A 15,346-nucleotide genomic window follows, 5' to 3' on the forward strand; every position below is an offset into this window, starting at 1 on the left:
CAAGAACATGGGAGATCTTTCTATTTTTGGTATCCTCTTCAATTTCTTTCTTCAAAGACAAATTTCTTGTCGAACAGGTCTTTTACTTCTTTGGTTAGTGTTATCCCAAGATATTTTATGCTATTTGTGGCTATTGTGAAAGGTGATGTTTCTCTGATTTCTTTCTCAGCTTCTTTTTTTTTTTTTTTTTTTTTTTTAAGTTTTTCGAGACAGGGTTTCTCTGTGGTTTTGGAGCCTGTCCTGGAACTAGCTCTTGTAGACCAGGCTGGTCTCGAACTCACAGAGATCCGCCTGCCTCTGCCTCCCGAGTGCTGGGATTAAAGGCGTGCGCCACCACCGCCCGGCTCTCAGCTTCTTTATCATTTGCCATTTATCATTTATCAGGAGGGCTACTGATTGTTTTGTGTTGGTCTTGTATCCTGCTACATTACTGAAGGTATTGATCAGCTGTAGGAGTTCCCTAGTAGAGTTTTTGGTGTCACTTATATATACTGTCATATCATCTGCAAATACCGAAAGTTTGACTTCTTCCTTTCCAATTTGAATCCCCTCGATCTCCTTTTGTTGTCTAATTGCTCTAGCCAGAACTTCAAGAACTATGTTGAAGAGATATAGAGAGAGTAGACAGCCTTATCTTGTTCCTGATTTTAGTGGAATCGGTTTGAGTTTCTCTCCGTTTAATTTGATGTTGACTGTCGGCTTGCTATATATTGTTTTTATTATGCCTTATATCCCTGATCTCTCTAAGACATTTATCATGAAGGGGTGTTAGATTTTTTCAAATGCTTTTTCAACATCTAATGAGATGATCATATGTTTTTTTTCTTTCAGTTTATTTATATGATAGATTACATTGATAGATTTTTGTATTTTGACATCCCTGCATCTCTTGGTTGAAGCTGACTTGATCATGGTGGATGATTTTTTTTTTTTTTGATGTGTTCTTGGATTTGGTACATGATATCTATCCAGAAAATTGTTCATTTCTTTTATATTTTCCAATTTTGTGGAGTACAGTTTTTTTAGTATGACCTAATGCTTCTCTGGATTTCCTCAGTTTCTGTTATGTCTCCCTTTTCATTTCTGATTTTGTTAATTTAGATGTTTTCTCTCTGCCTTTTGATTAGTTTGGATAAGGGTTTATCTTGTTGACTTTTCTCAAATAACCAGCTCTTTGTTTCATTGATTCTTTGTGGTTTTTTTTTTGTTTACATTTTATTGATTTCAGCCCTTATTTTGATTATTTCCTGTTTTCTACTCCTCCTGGGTGAGTCTGCTTCTATTTGTTCTAGAGCTTTCAGGTGTGCTGTTAAGTCACTAGTGTGAGCTTTCTCCACTTTCTTTATGTAGGCACTTAGGGCTAAGAACTTTCCACTTAGCACTGCTTTCATAGTATCCCATAGGTTTGGGTATATTGTGCCTTCATTTTCATTGAATTCTAGGCAGTCTTTAATTTCTTTATTTCTTTCTTGACCCAGGGGTGATTTAGTTGAGCACTGTTCAATTTCCATGAGTTTGTAGGCTTTCTGCATTGGTGCAATGGGTGTGGTTAGCAGGATGACTTATGGTCCCCTCCGTCTGGTTTCCAGTGACTCCAGATGGTGTCTCTTAACATAGACCCAATCCCTTAGTCAGAACCCAATGGGTTCAGTGAGAACACCAGATTCATAGAGGGCCCTGAGCTTGGCCCAGACTTCCTTGTGTGCCCACTGGACGTCTTGCATAGTATCAAGGAGGTTTGGCCATCCAATTTTGTCAGCAGTTATGCCTGGAGATTGGGAATGATGGGAGGTGGTGTGACAAACATGATGTTGAACAGGGTAAGCTCCCTATGGTGGGAAATTCCTGACTCTTTACAGGGCAAAGGGTAGGAGAATCACCCAGTCCATGCCAGTTTCCAAGCTCAATTTAGTTAGGGTCTCATTTAGAGTTCTGTTCATGCTTTCTACCTTTCCTGAACTCTGGGGTCTGTATGCACAAATGTAACTTCCAGTCACTCCCCAGAAATGTGGCTAAACTCTGACTTACATGGAACACAACCACTGTCTGTCTCTATTGTGGTTGGAAAGACATACCTGGTCAGGATGTCTTCAAGTAACTTCTTTGCCGCCACCTGTGCCGTTTTATATTTGATGGGGAAAACCTCTGTCCACCATGAAAAAGTATCTACAAATACTAGCAAATACCTATAGCCATACTTGCCAGGTGAAGAGGACCTGCAAAAGCTGCTGACAGTCATCCCAAGTAGGTTGGTGGGTGAAAAGAATTGTCTCAAAGAGGCTAATCAGTTCCTTAGGGTTTTCTGAGAAGGGTGCATTTTCAGTTCTCCAACTGTAAAAATTACTAGTAGCAAAGGGCCAATAGTGATGTGGCTGATTGCTATCTTGGTCTTGGGGTCCCGCCACCCTGTGGGGACAGATCATGGTCTCCAGCTCAGGCTGTGGCTGTGGATCCAAAGGGGTGGTCTCCCCTCTAAAGCAGCTGGGACTGGTGGAGGAGGGCCAGCTGAATTTGTCAGCAGAGCTGGCTATGGAATAACTGCACCAGGGTCAGGGGTGTAGGGAGGAGGGGTGAAAATCTCCTGGGTTGCTTCCTTGGAGGATTTCCAGATTGGGAGCCAAAGGGGCTTGTCGGGTGGGTCTTCTTCAGCAACAGCCAAGACTTTAACCTGCCTGGGCAAGAATGGTTTAATCCAGGAAGTGGGGGGTCTTCTACCAGGTTTCTCCAAGCAACTATGTAGGTCACTTGGTTGGGGTACCCCATCCATGGCCTGAAGACAATTTCCTCTGCTGCTCCTCTGAGGTTCAGGTCAAATGTTAATCTTGGAGGACCAGCCAACATTGAAAGTTGGCCATTCCAACCTGCAAAAGTGACAAGTTTAGACTTTTTAATCAGGACTGAGAAGTTGTGAGCATTGTCATCCTTGTAATGAATCAAGAGTAAGTCTAGGGGAGAAGAAGTAGTCTATCCCATAGTGTCCATCACAGTCAGGAACACAAGTACAGACAAACTCAGACACCATAGGAGACTGAGGGCACAGGAAAAAAGTTTGCCCCAACAAGACTGAAACAAAGTGACAAATAGGAAGACGGCTTGTAGTCACTCCATGAGAGTGACCCACTTCTGCGCCCAAACACTGTCCAAACCTGGGCCTCTCCTTCCTCAGTTAAACAGATGTAGGGCTCTCTGTCCCCACTACTGGGGTCGGGAACATCTTCCAGCCCCCTGTGATCAAGGTTTTTCTAGCACATCTGCTCTAACTGCTGTCAATCACAATTACTGATTCGGTGTGCCACAAGAAGCGAAAGTAAGGAAAGTGAGTGCAGACAGATAAAGAACAAAGACTTACCAGCAGGGTTGTGGGGCTCCTGGACAATGCACCAAACTGTTGTCAAGCTCTTTGTTGGAGTAGAAACTAGAGTTCTCCTCTACAGTGTTTATTAACTTTTGTGAAAAGTAGATTTTTTTTTTTTTTTTTTGGTTTTTCGAGACAGGGTTTCTCTGTGGCTTTGGAGCCTGTCCTGGAACTAGCTCTGTAGACCAGGCTGGTCTCGAACTCACAGAGATCCGCCTGCCTCTGCCTCCCGAGTGCTGGGATTAAAGGCGTGCGCCACCACCGCCCGGCAAAAGTAGATTTTTAAAGAAAAGTATGGGGTTTGGAGAGGTGGTTCAAAGTTAAGAGCTCTGTTGCTGTCACACAGGATCTGGGCTCAATTCCTAGCACTCACACAGTGGCTTTTAACTGTCTGTGACTGTAGTTCCAGGGTGTCTGGTGCCCTCTTCTGACCTCTGGAGGGCATCAATCACACACATGGTACATTGATATACATGCAGGCCAAACACTCATACACATCAAGTAAATAAAATCTAAAAAAGCATTACAGAAAAATGGCTTTGTAGATAGGATTATAGATGTCTTTGTTTTCAGGTTAAAAGAGCAGAACCTTGTGAAAGATCTGAGACCTCGGGACCTCCTGGAGAGTAGTAGTGACAGTGACGAGAAGGTCCACCTGGCCAAGCCCTCCTCACTATCCAAGCGGAAACTTGAGCTTGAGGTAGAGACGGTGGAAAAAAAGAAGAAAGGTCGCCCTCGGAAGGATTCTCGTCTCCTGCCCATGTCTCTCTCTGTCCAGGTGAGACCTATGAACTGTGTTGCCTGCCCCACCCTGCCTCCTTGTGGGGCCCTTGCATGTGGAGGGGTATCTTGTTAGTGTGGGATGCTTAGGCATTCATTGTATCTTGTAGGCCATGTTCCTTCAGACCTGCCTGCCACTCATCTAGACCTTGAGCAGGCCTGTTAAAACTTTTCCTGGGAGACAAAAAAAGAAATGTCTGTTTACTTCAGATAGGTGCCAACAGATCAAAGAAATAATTCCATTCAAGTCCAGCTGGGGTTACTTAAAGAACATGGACAAGGAGCATAGGCAATTCAGAAGCAGTGATGCAGTTGCGAAGTCCCACCCCAGCATAGGTGACACGTATATAAGCTGTATTACTGGAGTCCTGTCTTCAGTCTAGTTTTTGCCTCTTACTCTAACCCATTCCTTAAGATCATGTGCAGCCTAGTGGTGGGAGGGTGTGGTGTCTGGAACGTCAGGTGAGGGTCTAGTAACACCCTTCCCCAACTTCATTGAAGGAATGTTAACAGCTCCATTACTGGTACTGTAGACCCAGCTATCACTGTATTGTTTTGCTTATTTCATTGCCATGACGTGGGGCCAACATATTCTGTAGGTCACCACAGCAGTCTCTGCTCCATGATGGCGAGATGATACTCAGAGGAAATAGCTACACCACAACTGGTCCCCTGATGTCAGCCCCCTCATCTGTCAGGTGGGGATCCTTGTAGCATTCCCTTGTGCTTTCTGTCTTCCAGAGTAGGTGGACATGCCTTGGGAGCAGGCCCAGCCTCACTTTAGGTCCTTACTTCTGGGAGACTTACTTTCCCTAATGCTACCCCTGTAGTGTTGAGGTGGGGCTCAGGGATATTTCTGGCTCTTTTAGTCTCCAGCTGCCCTGTCTGCAGAGAAGGAGGCCATGTGTCTGTCTGCACCAGCACTTGCACTGAAGCTGCCAATTCCAGGCCTGCAGAGAGCGTTCACCCTCCAGGTGAGGACCTGCCCCAACCACTCCTTCACAAGCACACACAGTCTCTCTCCTCTAATCTAAGCCCTATCTTGTCACACCTTGGGGACTACTCTAGTAGCTCTCCATCCCCTTCTGGAGGGATACTAGCTGACTACGGTGGGCTGCTAGCATCCTATCCCTACCCTCATGCCTCTTCCTCTCTCTAGTTTTGCTTTTAAGTCTCAACTGCCAGGGCTGCCCTTACCATCAAATCTGGACATCAACTCCTTCAAGTCCTGATTTGCATCTCTTCTGAGAAGCCTTTTGCATCTCTTCCATCACTCCCGACAGCTTCGGGGCACATGGGTTTGTGGTTTGTTTAGTCTCACTGTCCTGAACTGCTTCTGAGTACCACATGGAACCCTCCTTGTTTCTACTGTCAGTAAAGAGAATTCAGTTCCTTGCTTATGAACATCTCCATTCCAGTTCACCTACTTGTATGGCCGGCCATTTATGTAAACTTGTCAGCTGTTTTGCCTTGGTTTCCATATAGAAACCCAGTTTAGATATATATCACCTACAGATATTTGTATAAGGCTGAACCCAGGCATTAATTAAACTAGAACATGATGTGTGTTTATGTAATATTGTAGTATTGCACAGGGAAGTTAATATGGAGAGCATATTGGGGTTATCAAATATTGCAGTCTTTGGTAATCCTTCAAATTGTAGGCTTACTCCCAAATTCATTTTTGTATGACTGTAGTCTTTACAGTATATTCTTGGGCAAGTTATACCCCTGCGAGATAATGTGGTAACTTTCTTTCCCTGTTCCTCCTTACCCTAGTCCCTCGTCCTCTTAGTCCCAGGTTACTCTCTTTGGTGGCCAGTCAGCTAGTTGGATTCTTTGTTGTCTTTGTCCTGCCTCAGAGCTCTGCTGTACAGTCCCTGAGTGCCCCACATGTCTAGGCCCAGTGTTAACTGAAAAGACATGTGTTTGTTTTCCTTCATCTAGGTGAGCTCTGACCCCTCCATGTACATCGAGGTGGAAAATGAAGCGACTGCTGTTGGGGGGATAAGACTGAGTCGCCTGAAGTGCAACCGGGAAGGGAAAGAGTGGGAGACGGTGCTCACCAGCCGTGTCCTCACTGCTGCTGGCAGCTGGTAAGGGCAGTGATGGACAGCACTGGCACAGTTACAGAATATGACCCACGAGAAGAGGATGGCTCTTATAGAGACTTCCATTGGGCCTTCTGAACATATTAATTCTCCTTCTCATCCCTATAGAACCCAGAACTGTCAGTGTTAGTGTCCTCCACTTCATACTCTCACAAGGCAGGCTCTGAGCCTGGGATTTATTACCCTGTCTAGCAAGACCCTATCTGAGGTCTGCCTGCCTCTCCCTGACCTGGCCTGGACAGGCAGTTTTCCCTGGACCCTGGATTTTCATCCTGAGGGTGTGGTAGACTGATGGTGCTGCAAGTCCTGGCTCTGCTGGCTGAAACCTGTACTGCACTGGAGGAGGGATTGTCTTAGTTCATTGCTGTCACCCAGTGCCTTTTACAGCAGCACAAGAGTCCCATCCTTCTTGTCTCACTCTGAGAAGATGACTAGCTCTTTCTAAGGTGCATACCAGCTCTCTTGTTTACAAATGTCTGTTTTCATAAGTTTGAATACAAGAAAACTTTGAACAGTACCCAGTAGCAGGGAGGGAGCTCTCTTTATGATGTAGCTATGTTCTGTCTGATCAGCTCTCATGATGAGGACCCAGTCAAGACTGTTTAGCAGATGCTTCTACTAGGACTTTATAACAGTAATCACTCAGAAAACCATTTCAATTAGATCCTTGGTTGTCTGTCTTGAGAGCATGTGTGAATGCTGCCACCTAGCTGTAGGTCTTAAGAGTCCCTTGAACAAGTGAGTTTCAAGTATTAGGTTCTGAAGGATCCCAGAGTTCTGTTCTTGGGGTTTTCCTTTAGCATGAACTCACTGAGTTCTACGTCCTGGCTTGTGTGTTTGGTACTGCTGTGGGCACCAACTGTATGTCTCTGGTCCCAAGGCAAGTGGCATGTCCCAGCAGGGGCCTAAGAATGTCAGCACAGACTTTTCTATAGCAATAGCTGCAGGAACTGGGCCTTCTGTACAGTCTTAACATGCAGGTTTACAAAGATCCCTGCCAGTGCTGTAGCCCATGTCACAGCTTCATTGCTGGGAGCTGGCTAAAGGAAGGCCCTGGTCGTGAGAGGTGATCAGACGGCACCTAGTCACATCATAAAGAGAACTCCCTCCCTGCTATTGTTCAAAGGTTTCTTGTATTCATACTTTGAAACCAGACAGTTGTAAATAAACATGTCTTGCTTGCCTTCCCTCCTTAAAATATAGTAACATCTCATTGTGGAAGAGTTGGGTGTATTCTTACACTGGGTTAAATTGTCCATACTGATGTCTAACCCATGTGCCCTGGCTTGTTGGGTTAGATATAATGAAGATAGCTCCAAATATTTTGCTAGTATGTGAGCTATAGTAACCCCTGAACCAATGACCTAACCTTAGAAGCCATACTTGGGTGACAGAGGCCTCCTTGAGGACCACATCTCCATCAGGGCTGCTGCTGTGAAGCACTCCTTGCTCATAGAGTGATACACCTCTCATGTCCTTGTCCTGACAGCCCAGACTGTAGCAGCTGGTACTAGTATGCCCACCTTCCTCCAGCCTGTCCCCAGGTACTTGTCTGGACTCCCTTGGCTAGTTGTAGCCAGGAGACTGTTACCTGGGTACTCTGGTCTTATCTGAAGAATTAGACACATTTTTGGGGTGACCATCAGGTACAGTAGCTGTGTGAAGCACCTCACCCCTTGGTCGGTATCAGTATTAGTAGCTTTTTAGCTGAAGAAGGGAAAACAGAAGTCCCTTTGTAAGAGCCCAAGCAGGCTGCCTGCCCAGTTGTCCTGTCCTGTCCTTACATAGCACTTTTCTTGTCATTCCAATAGAAGCACCTGCAAAGTGCAAATATATTAGGTTCGCTGGGCCTTGGTAGAAGGAAGACTCTGCATCATTCACCTGGCCCCTGTGACGCCTTCCTCTCTTTTACAGTGATGTGGTATGTGTTGCCTGTGAAAAGAGGATGCTGTCGGTGTTCTCTACCTGTGGTCGCCGTCTTCTCCCTCCCATCCTTCTTCCATCTCCAATCTCTACTTTGCACTGCACGGGCCCCTACGTCATGGCACTCACTGCTGCAGCCACACTGTCTGTCTGGTAAGAGGCAGGCACAGTCTGGGGCCTCCAGGCTATGCAGGAGTCTGGTGGGGAAGCAACAGAGAAAGTGGCCAGTGAGCTCAAGAGCAGTTGGCAGTGTTCTCTGGTAATGAAGTGTCTTTTTAGCAGAGGTAGCTACATTCCTATTTCTCTCAGGATGGGCGTGGGTCTTGGGAGTGGTCCAATAGCTCTATGAAGCTTCTCTTAGATTTGGGCAGAATGGGCTGGGAATCTATGCGGGGATGAGGGTATTGAGCAGCAAAGATATTCTGATATCTTTGACTTGGGTGTAAACTGTTCCCTGTCTCTTTAGGGATGTTCACAGGCAGGTGGTTGTGGTGAAAGAAGAGTCTCTACACTCCATTTTGTCAGGTAATCCCTATGGTGGGCACCGCTCTTCCCCTGTGGGCAGAGTCCCAGGTCTGATGCAGATGTGGACTCTGGCCTCTTAGTCTATGTAGAGAGCCAGACTTAGGGCCCAACCTGAGACTTTAGTGAGACAGGGCTAAACTTATGTAGTAGGGAGACACGCTTTTGGGGCAGAAGATTAAATGGGTCCCTAAAATGGGTGACACAGAATGGCTTGGCTAAAGCATCAAGGAGCAGTATATAGATTATATATGAGCAGTCCAGAGGCTTAGTTTTGGGATTGTGGGAGCCAGGGCTCAGATTTCTCTATTAGTGAATATGCATTCATGCTTACTGATTAGAACTTAATCCTGTGGTATCCTCCAGGAAGTGATATGACGGTGTCACAGATCTTGCTAACACAGCATGGAATCCCAGTGATGAACTTGTCTGATGGGAAAGCATACTGCTTTAATCCATCACTCTCCACATGGTAAGAAGCTGCCCCTCTGTCCTGTTCCCTGGGAGGGTATCTACACTGGATACCAGGGCATAGGCCCTGGGTCCTAGTAGTTAGTCCTGGCTGGCTTTACTTCTTTTGAACTTTGACCACACCCATATATGCACTACTGTTCCTGTAGGATAGTGTGAATCTGGGCTTCCCTCCCTTCAGAGTCTAGGTAAGGGCACACTGGCCTTCTATATTATTTCCTGGAATGTTTGTGGCTCTTGTTAGACTGGTCTCCTTTACCAGCAACAACCTGGGGATATAACTCCATGGTTGCCTTATTAATAGTTAGCTTTGTGGGCTTAACTAGATCAAATGATTTTTGAGACTTACTGAGAAGGTCAGGCTACTGTGATTTCTATATTTCCTTTGACTAGTTTGGAATTTGGAGCCACTTTCTGTGTTTGTAATATCTCTGTATACATTAGAGATTTAAAAAAATGTGTATATGTCCATGTGTGCATATGTGTTATGTGTATTTGCATGTGTAGGGTGGATATGTATATAAGTGTATGCACATATGTCTATGTGAAGGCCAGAAAGTTGATGTCTGATGTCTTCTCCACCTTCTTTACTGAGGCAGGGACTCTCATTGAACCAGAGTGCTGCCTTCTAGATCCTTTTTCTGTTTATTTGTCTGTGTATCTATCTCAATATTTTGTTTGTTTATTTATTGAGACAGGGTTTCTCTGTGTAGCTTTGACTGTCTTGGAACTTGCTCTACAGACCAGGCTGATCTTGAACTCACAGAGATCTGCCTGCCTCTGCTTCCCAAGTTCTGGGATTAAAGGCGTACACCACCATCACCAGGCCTAGTTCCTTTTCTGTCAAGAGTAGCCACACTGAGATTTCAGTTTTCAGTTAAAAAAAAAAAAACAAAAAACAAACCAAATCTCTGCTATGTCCTTTCTCAATTTGCAAATACTTATGTATTATGTGTGATTATTGTCGTGATGCAAAAAAGTTGATCATTTAAGAATAGGCAAGCCAGTATGGTGGTATATGCATGTAACAGTGGTATTTGCTTAGGAAGTTGAGACAGGAGGATCCCAAGTTTGACTTTTCAGAAATTCAGAAGAAGGAAAAGACATACCAGCTGTTTGTTTTGGCCCTGAGAAAGAAAGTGGGAGAACCACCTTATCAGAAGAGTCAGAGGGACAGAGAAGCTGGAGGCCTGGCAATGCCCAGCAGATGGAGCAGGGCCAGACCATACAGGGCCATGGGCAGCTACAGCATTGTGTGAGCCAGGCATTCAGAATACATTTCATACAGGAGTCCATTAGACATCAAGAACCAAGACTGTGTAGTTAAAATGTTAATTGAGACTCCTCTCATCATCCTTGCCTTAAAATAAATATTTGTTAGACTCATGACTAGAAACCGTGCCAGTAATGGGCACCTGTCTTGGAGGACTGTGATTCTCAGTCTCTTTTGGTGAGCTGCCAGTGTGGTGGCTCTGCTCCCCTGTTCTTTTTGTCTTCTTGTTTTCTTGACATTTGCTCCTTTCTTTGCTTTCTCAGGAACCTTATTTCTGACAAGCAGGATTCACTGGCCCAGTGTGCAGACTTCAGGAACAGCCTGCCATCCCAGGATGCCATGCTGTGTTCAGGACCGTTAGCCATAATTCAGGGCCGTACCTCCAAGTATGTGAGCTGAGTATCTTGGCCACTTCAACAGTGCTGTACTGGGAGGGAACTGGGTCTGGTCAATGATTTTGTCCTGTGTCCTAATTGCTATTCATTCAGTGCAGAATGGGTTTTTATTTTTACCTATGTCAGGTATGTGTCAGGAATGGCCCCATCAATTTAAAGGCTCAGGTGACAGTCTATAAGGGTCCTAAGGGGCATAAATACCTATCTGGTACAGGGTTTGGGAATGGGTAGACCTGTAATTTTGGGGACCCAAACGACAGGTACTGGGCAGGTTGCCTCTGGAATTTCATGCTGCCTAACTTGTGATGAGGGGTAGGGAGGTTGGTAGGAATCGGCACCTGTTAATAGATTGGCTAGCTGATGAATGGGAGGCCTTGGATAGTTTATTTGCCCTCTCTCCACCCTTCCATCTTCTCTCTGGTATACCAGGACACATGGGAACAGCCTCCTGATACCCATGTAGTACACCCTGTCTTATTGTGCCTGCCTTGCTGGTCTCTGCAGCTCTGGAAGGCAAGCTGCCCGGCTCTTCTCTGTGCCTCATGTGGTACAGCAAGAGACCACATTGGCCTACCTAGAGAACCAGGTTGCTGTGGCACTTACCCTGCAGTCAAGCCATGAGTACCGCCACTGGCTCCTCCTCTATGCTCGGTACCTTGTGAATGAAGGTAAGGTCATTTCAAAGAAGGTTGTCTGTTGACAGTTTTTTTCTCCCTTCTCTGAGCCCCTTATGCTAGAAGATCCTACATGCTCCCTAGTGTCTTTTCTAGGCTCTCCAGGCCATACCCACCCCTCCATGGTTCTTAGAGTACCTGCACCTTCAGCAGCATCCCCACAGAGAGCAACGTGTATTGGAAAAGGATAGTGCAGTGACCTCCAGCCACCTCTCATCCCTTGGTGGGCAATTCCTATCCTGTCTTACCAGCTTACCTCTCCCTGGCTTCCAGTGTATGGCACAGACTGACTCCTCCAAAGCTCTCCTGTGACTCACTCACACAGTCCAGCTCTGCTTCCAGAGTTCTTCCACAGCTTTGCCGTCCTTTCCTTTGTCTGTTGTAGGAATCTAGCAGAGTCACTGTATTAAGGGAAAACATTGGAACAGAATAGTTGCTTTTCATTGTATCTAAGGTAAACATCAGGATGAATAGTTCTTTTCTAGAAGTGCTTTGACCTTGAAGAAATCTTGGTGGAAATAAGTGATTGTTTTCTGTGATTTATAGAGTTGTTTTTCTGAAGCAGTGTCACAGCCGTTGCCTGACTAGTCACAAGATGCTTCTGGAACACCTGGAGCTCTTGAATTATTGGGCACTGCAAACGGTACACTTTTAAGTACTAAAGTGGCAGGGTGTGATGCTTTTCTTGAGAAAATCATATAGATTAGACAGGAACTTTGGTATGAGGAACTTGTTTACCCACACAAACAACAGTGTAACCATCAGTAAATATGTCTTTGAATGACTGTTCAAGGTTCAGTCCATTAAAGGGTGGACCTTCCTGTTGCCACACAGGCCTAAAATCTGTCTTGGAGTGACCTTTTTCTTTGATCATGTCACACAGCACAGAGTACTCAGTATTTGTCCTTCATCACCTTGTCCATTTTGTTACGATTTAAAGGAAAGAAATCTAATTATCTAAAAGACAGAAAAATGTACCAGTTGTCTGCAAATGTAACTCATAGAGTTAGTATCTCATGCTTATCTGATTCAGTTTGAAGGTGTATGTTTGTTAGTAAATCTTATAGTCACAGTAGACATTACTGTTGAGCCTGCCTTCCTCTCTGACTCTTTCTGTGCTTAGTATGTGGTCACTGGCCTTCCTAAACATGTTGACATAACCCAAGTTGACCTGGGTTATGTCAGCCACGTGTTAGGTCGTGTACCCTGCTCCTGAGAAATGGTTTGCTCCTTCCAGGGTGTTGAGAGCAGAACTCACTCTTATATATCATGGAGGCTCTGCTTCCTCTGGGATTGTCACTTCTTGGAGAGAACACGAAGACCCAGTCTTTCCTCTTGTTTTCTTGGCTGTGAGAGGAGGAACTGTCTGTAAAGCGTGTGAGACACTATTTACTTCTCAAATTTCTCAGATTCTAGCTTCATCCTTTTCATTCTCTCCAGTCCCTATGGTTTCAACTGTCTAAGCACTGCCTAAAGCTCTGCCTCTTTCTGGTAGCACCACCCTCACTGTGGTGCCTATGACCCTTGATGTTGCCATGTTCAGTTGTCATTCTGAAGTCGGCTTCCCAATCCACTCCCTCCCTTTTGAAGTTGCTTCCTAATTGTGATCTCTTCACACCATTGCCAAGTGGCTCGTGTTAACTCACTCCCCTTCACCAGTTCCCATGTTCCCCACAACTTTTTATCACTGAGCTACCTGTGTCTTACTTTTTTGGGCCCAGCAGACAGCGAGGGTGCTGCCTGTCTTGTCCAGGGGCTGATGGATGAGTAAGAAACTATTATTCATGGGTCTCTAGGCCCCAAACAGCAAGAGACAGACATGTTTTGCTCGTAGTAGGAAATATAATATTTTTTCATTTATTCTGGTGTGTATAACAACTTAGCATATTCTTGATTTTCATTTCCTTTAATAATGTGTTCCTGTTTTTGTTGTTTTATTTGTCTGTGTTTAGGGTTTGAATACCGACTCCGAGAAATATGCAAGGATTTGCTGGGTCCAGTTCACTGCTCCACTGGAAGTCAGTGGGAGTCAACAGTAGTGGTAGGTGCTTCTTTCATTCTTGCCACAAGAAGTATACTGCATTTCACGAAGGTAAAATTTTGAAAATAAGACAGAATACTTTGAGAGTTCTTTCCATGAGGCATCCAGCTGCTTACTTTAGCCACAGTATCAGTAGGATACTGGCATACTGACACTGCACACCTGGGCAGGAGTTCAGTAGGCGCTAATCACTCCTGTGCTGAGGGAAGTGATCTACCAGCACTTGGTGTGATAATAATGAAGGATCATGTCAGGCCTGGTGGCACATGCCCTTGATCCCAGTACTTGAGAGAGAGATCTCTGTGTGTTCAAGGCCAGCCTGATCTATATAGAGTTCAGGCCAGAACAGCTATGACTACGTAGTGAGACCTACTTTTCAAAAAAAAAAAATCATGTCCTGTCTTCGTGAGGACCAATGTCTCTAGTAAGGGAGCACACATAAGAGGGAGGTTAACAAGCTACAATGAGACTGAATTGCCTTAGAGGAGTGGCAAGAATGTAGAGAAGGACACTGTAGATGAAACCCATGGATGAGGAGAAGTAGCCTACAGACTTGGACCAAACATTCTGGTGGAGGTAATGAGGAAGGCAGTACATTAGCTGCCCACATGAGGTACATTGGCAGACACACAGGAAGCTAGAAGGTGGTGTGGAATGATGGGGAGACCCATGTAGAAAATAGCCCTTTAGGCTCTTCCAAAGACCCAGGAGTCAATAGGAAGTTGTATTAGTGTGATGGCCATGGAAGGGGCAAGGAGACAAATTCTGTATGTATTTAGTAGTAGAACCAACAAGGCTTGGTAGGTAGATGAGTTGTGTGGAAGGAAAGGGGATAATGAAATTTTCACCTTCATAGTTTTTGGCCTGATAAAGGTAGATGGGAATGCCATTGAGTGAGTTGGGAAAGGAACCAATGGTCAAAGATAGGAGAAGCTAAGGATCCAAGAATTAGCTCACAGCTGGCACCTGCTCTGACCAGGTACATTCTGGCATGATACAGCCTTATTGTACAAGGCTGACCTAGTTCCCTTCTTGTAGAGAGGGACAGACTTACATGTACAATATCTTGGGTGATAGAAACAAAGAAAGATAAGTGGATAAATGGATATGGAGCTATTTTGCACTGAGTAATCTAAAAGGCCTAACTTCCAGAGTAGAGGAAACCAGAAAGTCATGCACATGTTTGACAGAAAGATGTCCAGGCAGAGGGAAGAGCAGGTCATACGGAGTACTTAGAGTGTTAAGGAACAGTTATGCAGAGTGCCAATCAGAAGGCCAAAAGGAAATGAGATGGCAAAGCTTAAAATGTCAGTCATCACAGGCTTTGAAGATGTTGCTGTGTACAGTGACTGATTCTGTATTCTGTTTGTTACTTTCATTGCACTACTTTCAGTTGGGTAATGAAATTCTAGGTTCAGAATCTTCCTCCTTAATGGCCCTGTTGATGTTTTTCCTTAGACTTTAGCATTGAGTGCTGTTGCTAGAAGATCTGGTATAATCTGTTTTACATGGTTTTGCTTTTGGGATCTTGCATTGAGGGTTTTTTTTTTTTTTTGTACAAAAGTATACATGGTTGTATAAAGATTTATTATTGGTTGGTTTTTAATCACCACAGTAGAAAAGTAACTAACACAGTGGCTATTATGATGTGATTGCTTCTCTGTATGTTATTGGTATGATATCTGTGTGTTAATTTTCTATCCTACCACTTTGTTGAAAGAATTTATCAGGTCTAAGATGTTTTGGGTGGAGTCTTTGGAAATTTCTTTTTGCTGCCAACCAGCTCCCAAATAAAGACATG

General features: G+C 44.8%; 1 protein-coding gene across 3 annotated transcripts in view; it reads left to right on the forward strand.

Moving 5' to 3' along the window:
• LOC121464852 (protein HIRA) overlaps window positions 1-15,346 on the forward strand; it is a 98,204-nt gene that overhangs the window by 65,475 nt on the left and 17,383 nt on the right. For all 3 annotated transcript variants that reach the window (XM_041677931.1, XM_041677932.1, XM_041677933.1), the window contains 9 exons: window positions 3,929-4,133; window positions 5,005-5,109; window positions 6,083-6,231; window positions 8,161-8,322; window positions 8,636-8,694; window positions 9,058-9,163; window positions 10,699-10,821; window positions 11,335-11,498; window positions 13,457-13,545. In XM_041677931.1, coding sequence (XP_041533865.1) covers window positions 3,929-4,133; window positions 5,005-5,109; window positions 6,083-6,231; window positions 8,161-8,322; window positions 8,636-8,694; window positions 9,058-9,163; window positions 10,699-10,821; window positions 11,335-11,498; window positions 13,457-13,545 — 1,162 coding nt within the window. The remainder of the gene's footprint in view (window positions 1-3,928; window positions 4,134-5,004; window positions 5,110-6,082; window positions 6,232-8,160; window positions 8,323-8,635; window positions 8,695-9,057; window positions 9,164-10,698; window positions 10,822-11,334; window positions 11,499-13,456; window positions 13,546-15,346) is intronic.

This window comes from Microtus oregoni, unplaced genomic scaffold (genome assembly GCF_018167655.1).
Source record: "Microtus oregoni isolate MIOR12 unplaced genomic scaffold, Mior012 000029F_ref0000214, whole genome shotgun sequence".
Lineage (NCBI taxonomy): Eukaryota > Metazoa > Chordata > Mammalia > Rodentia > Cricetidae > Microtus > Microtus oregoni.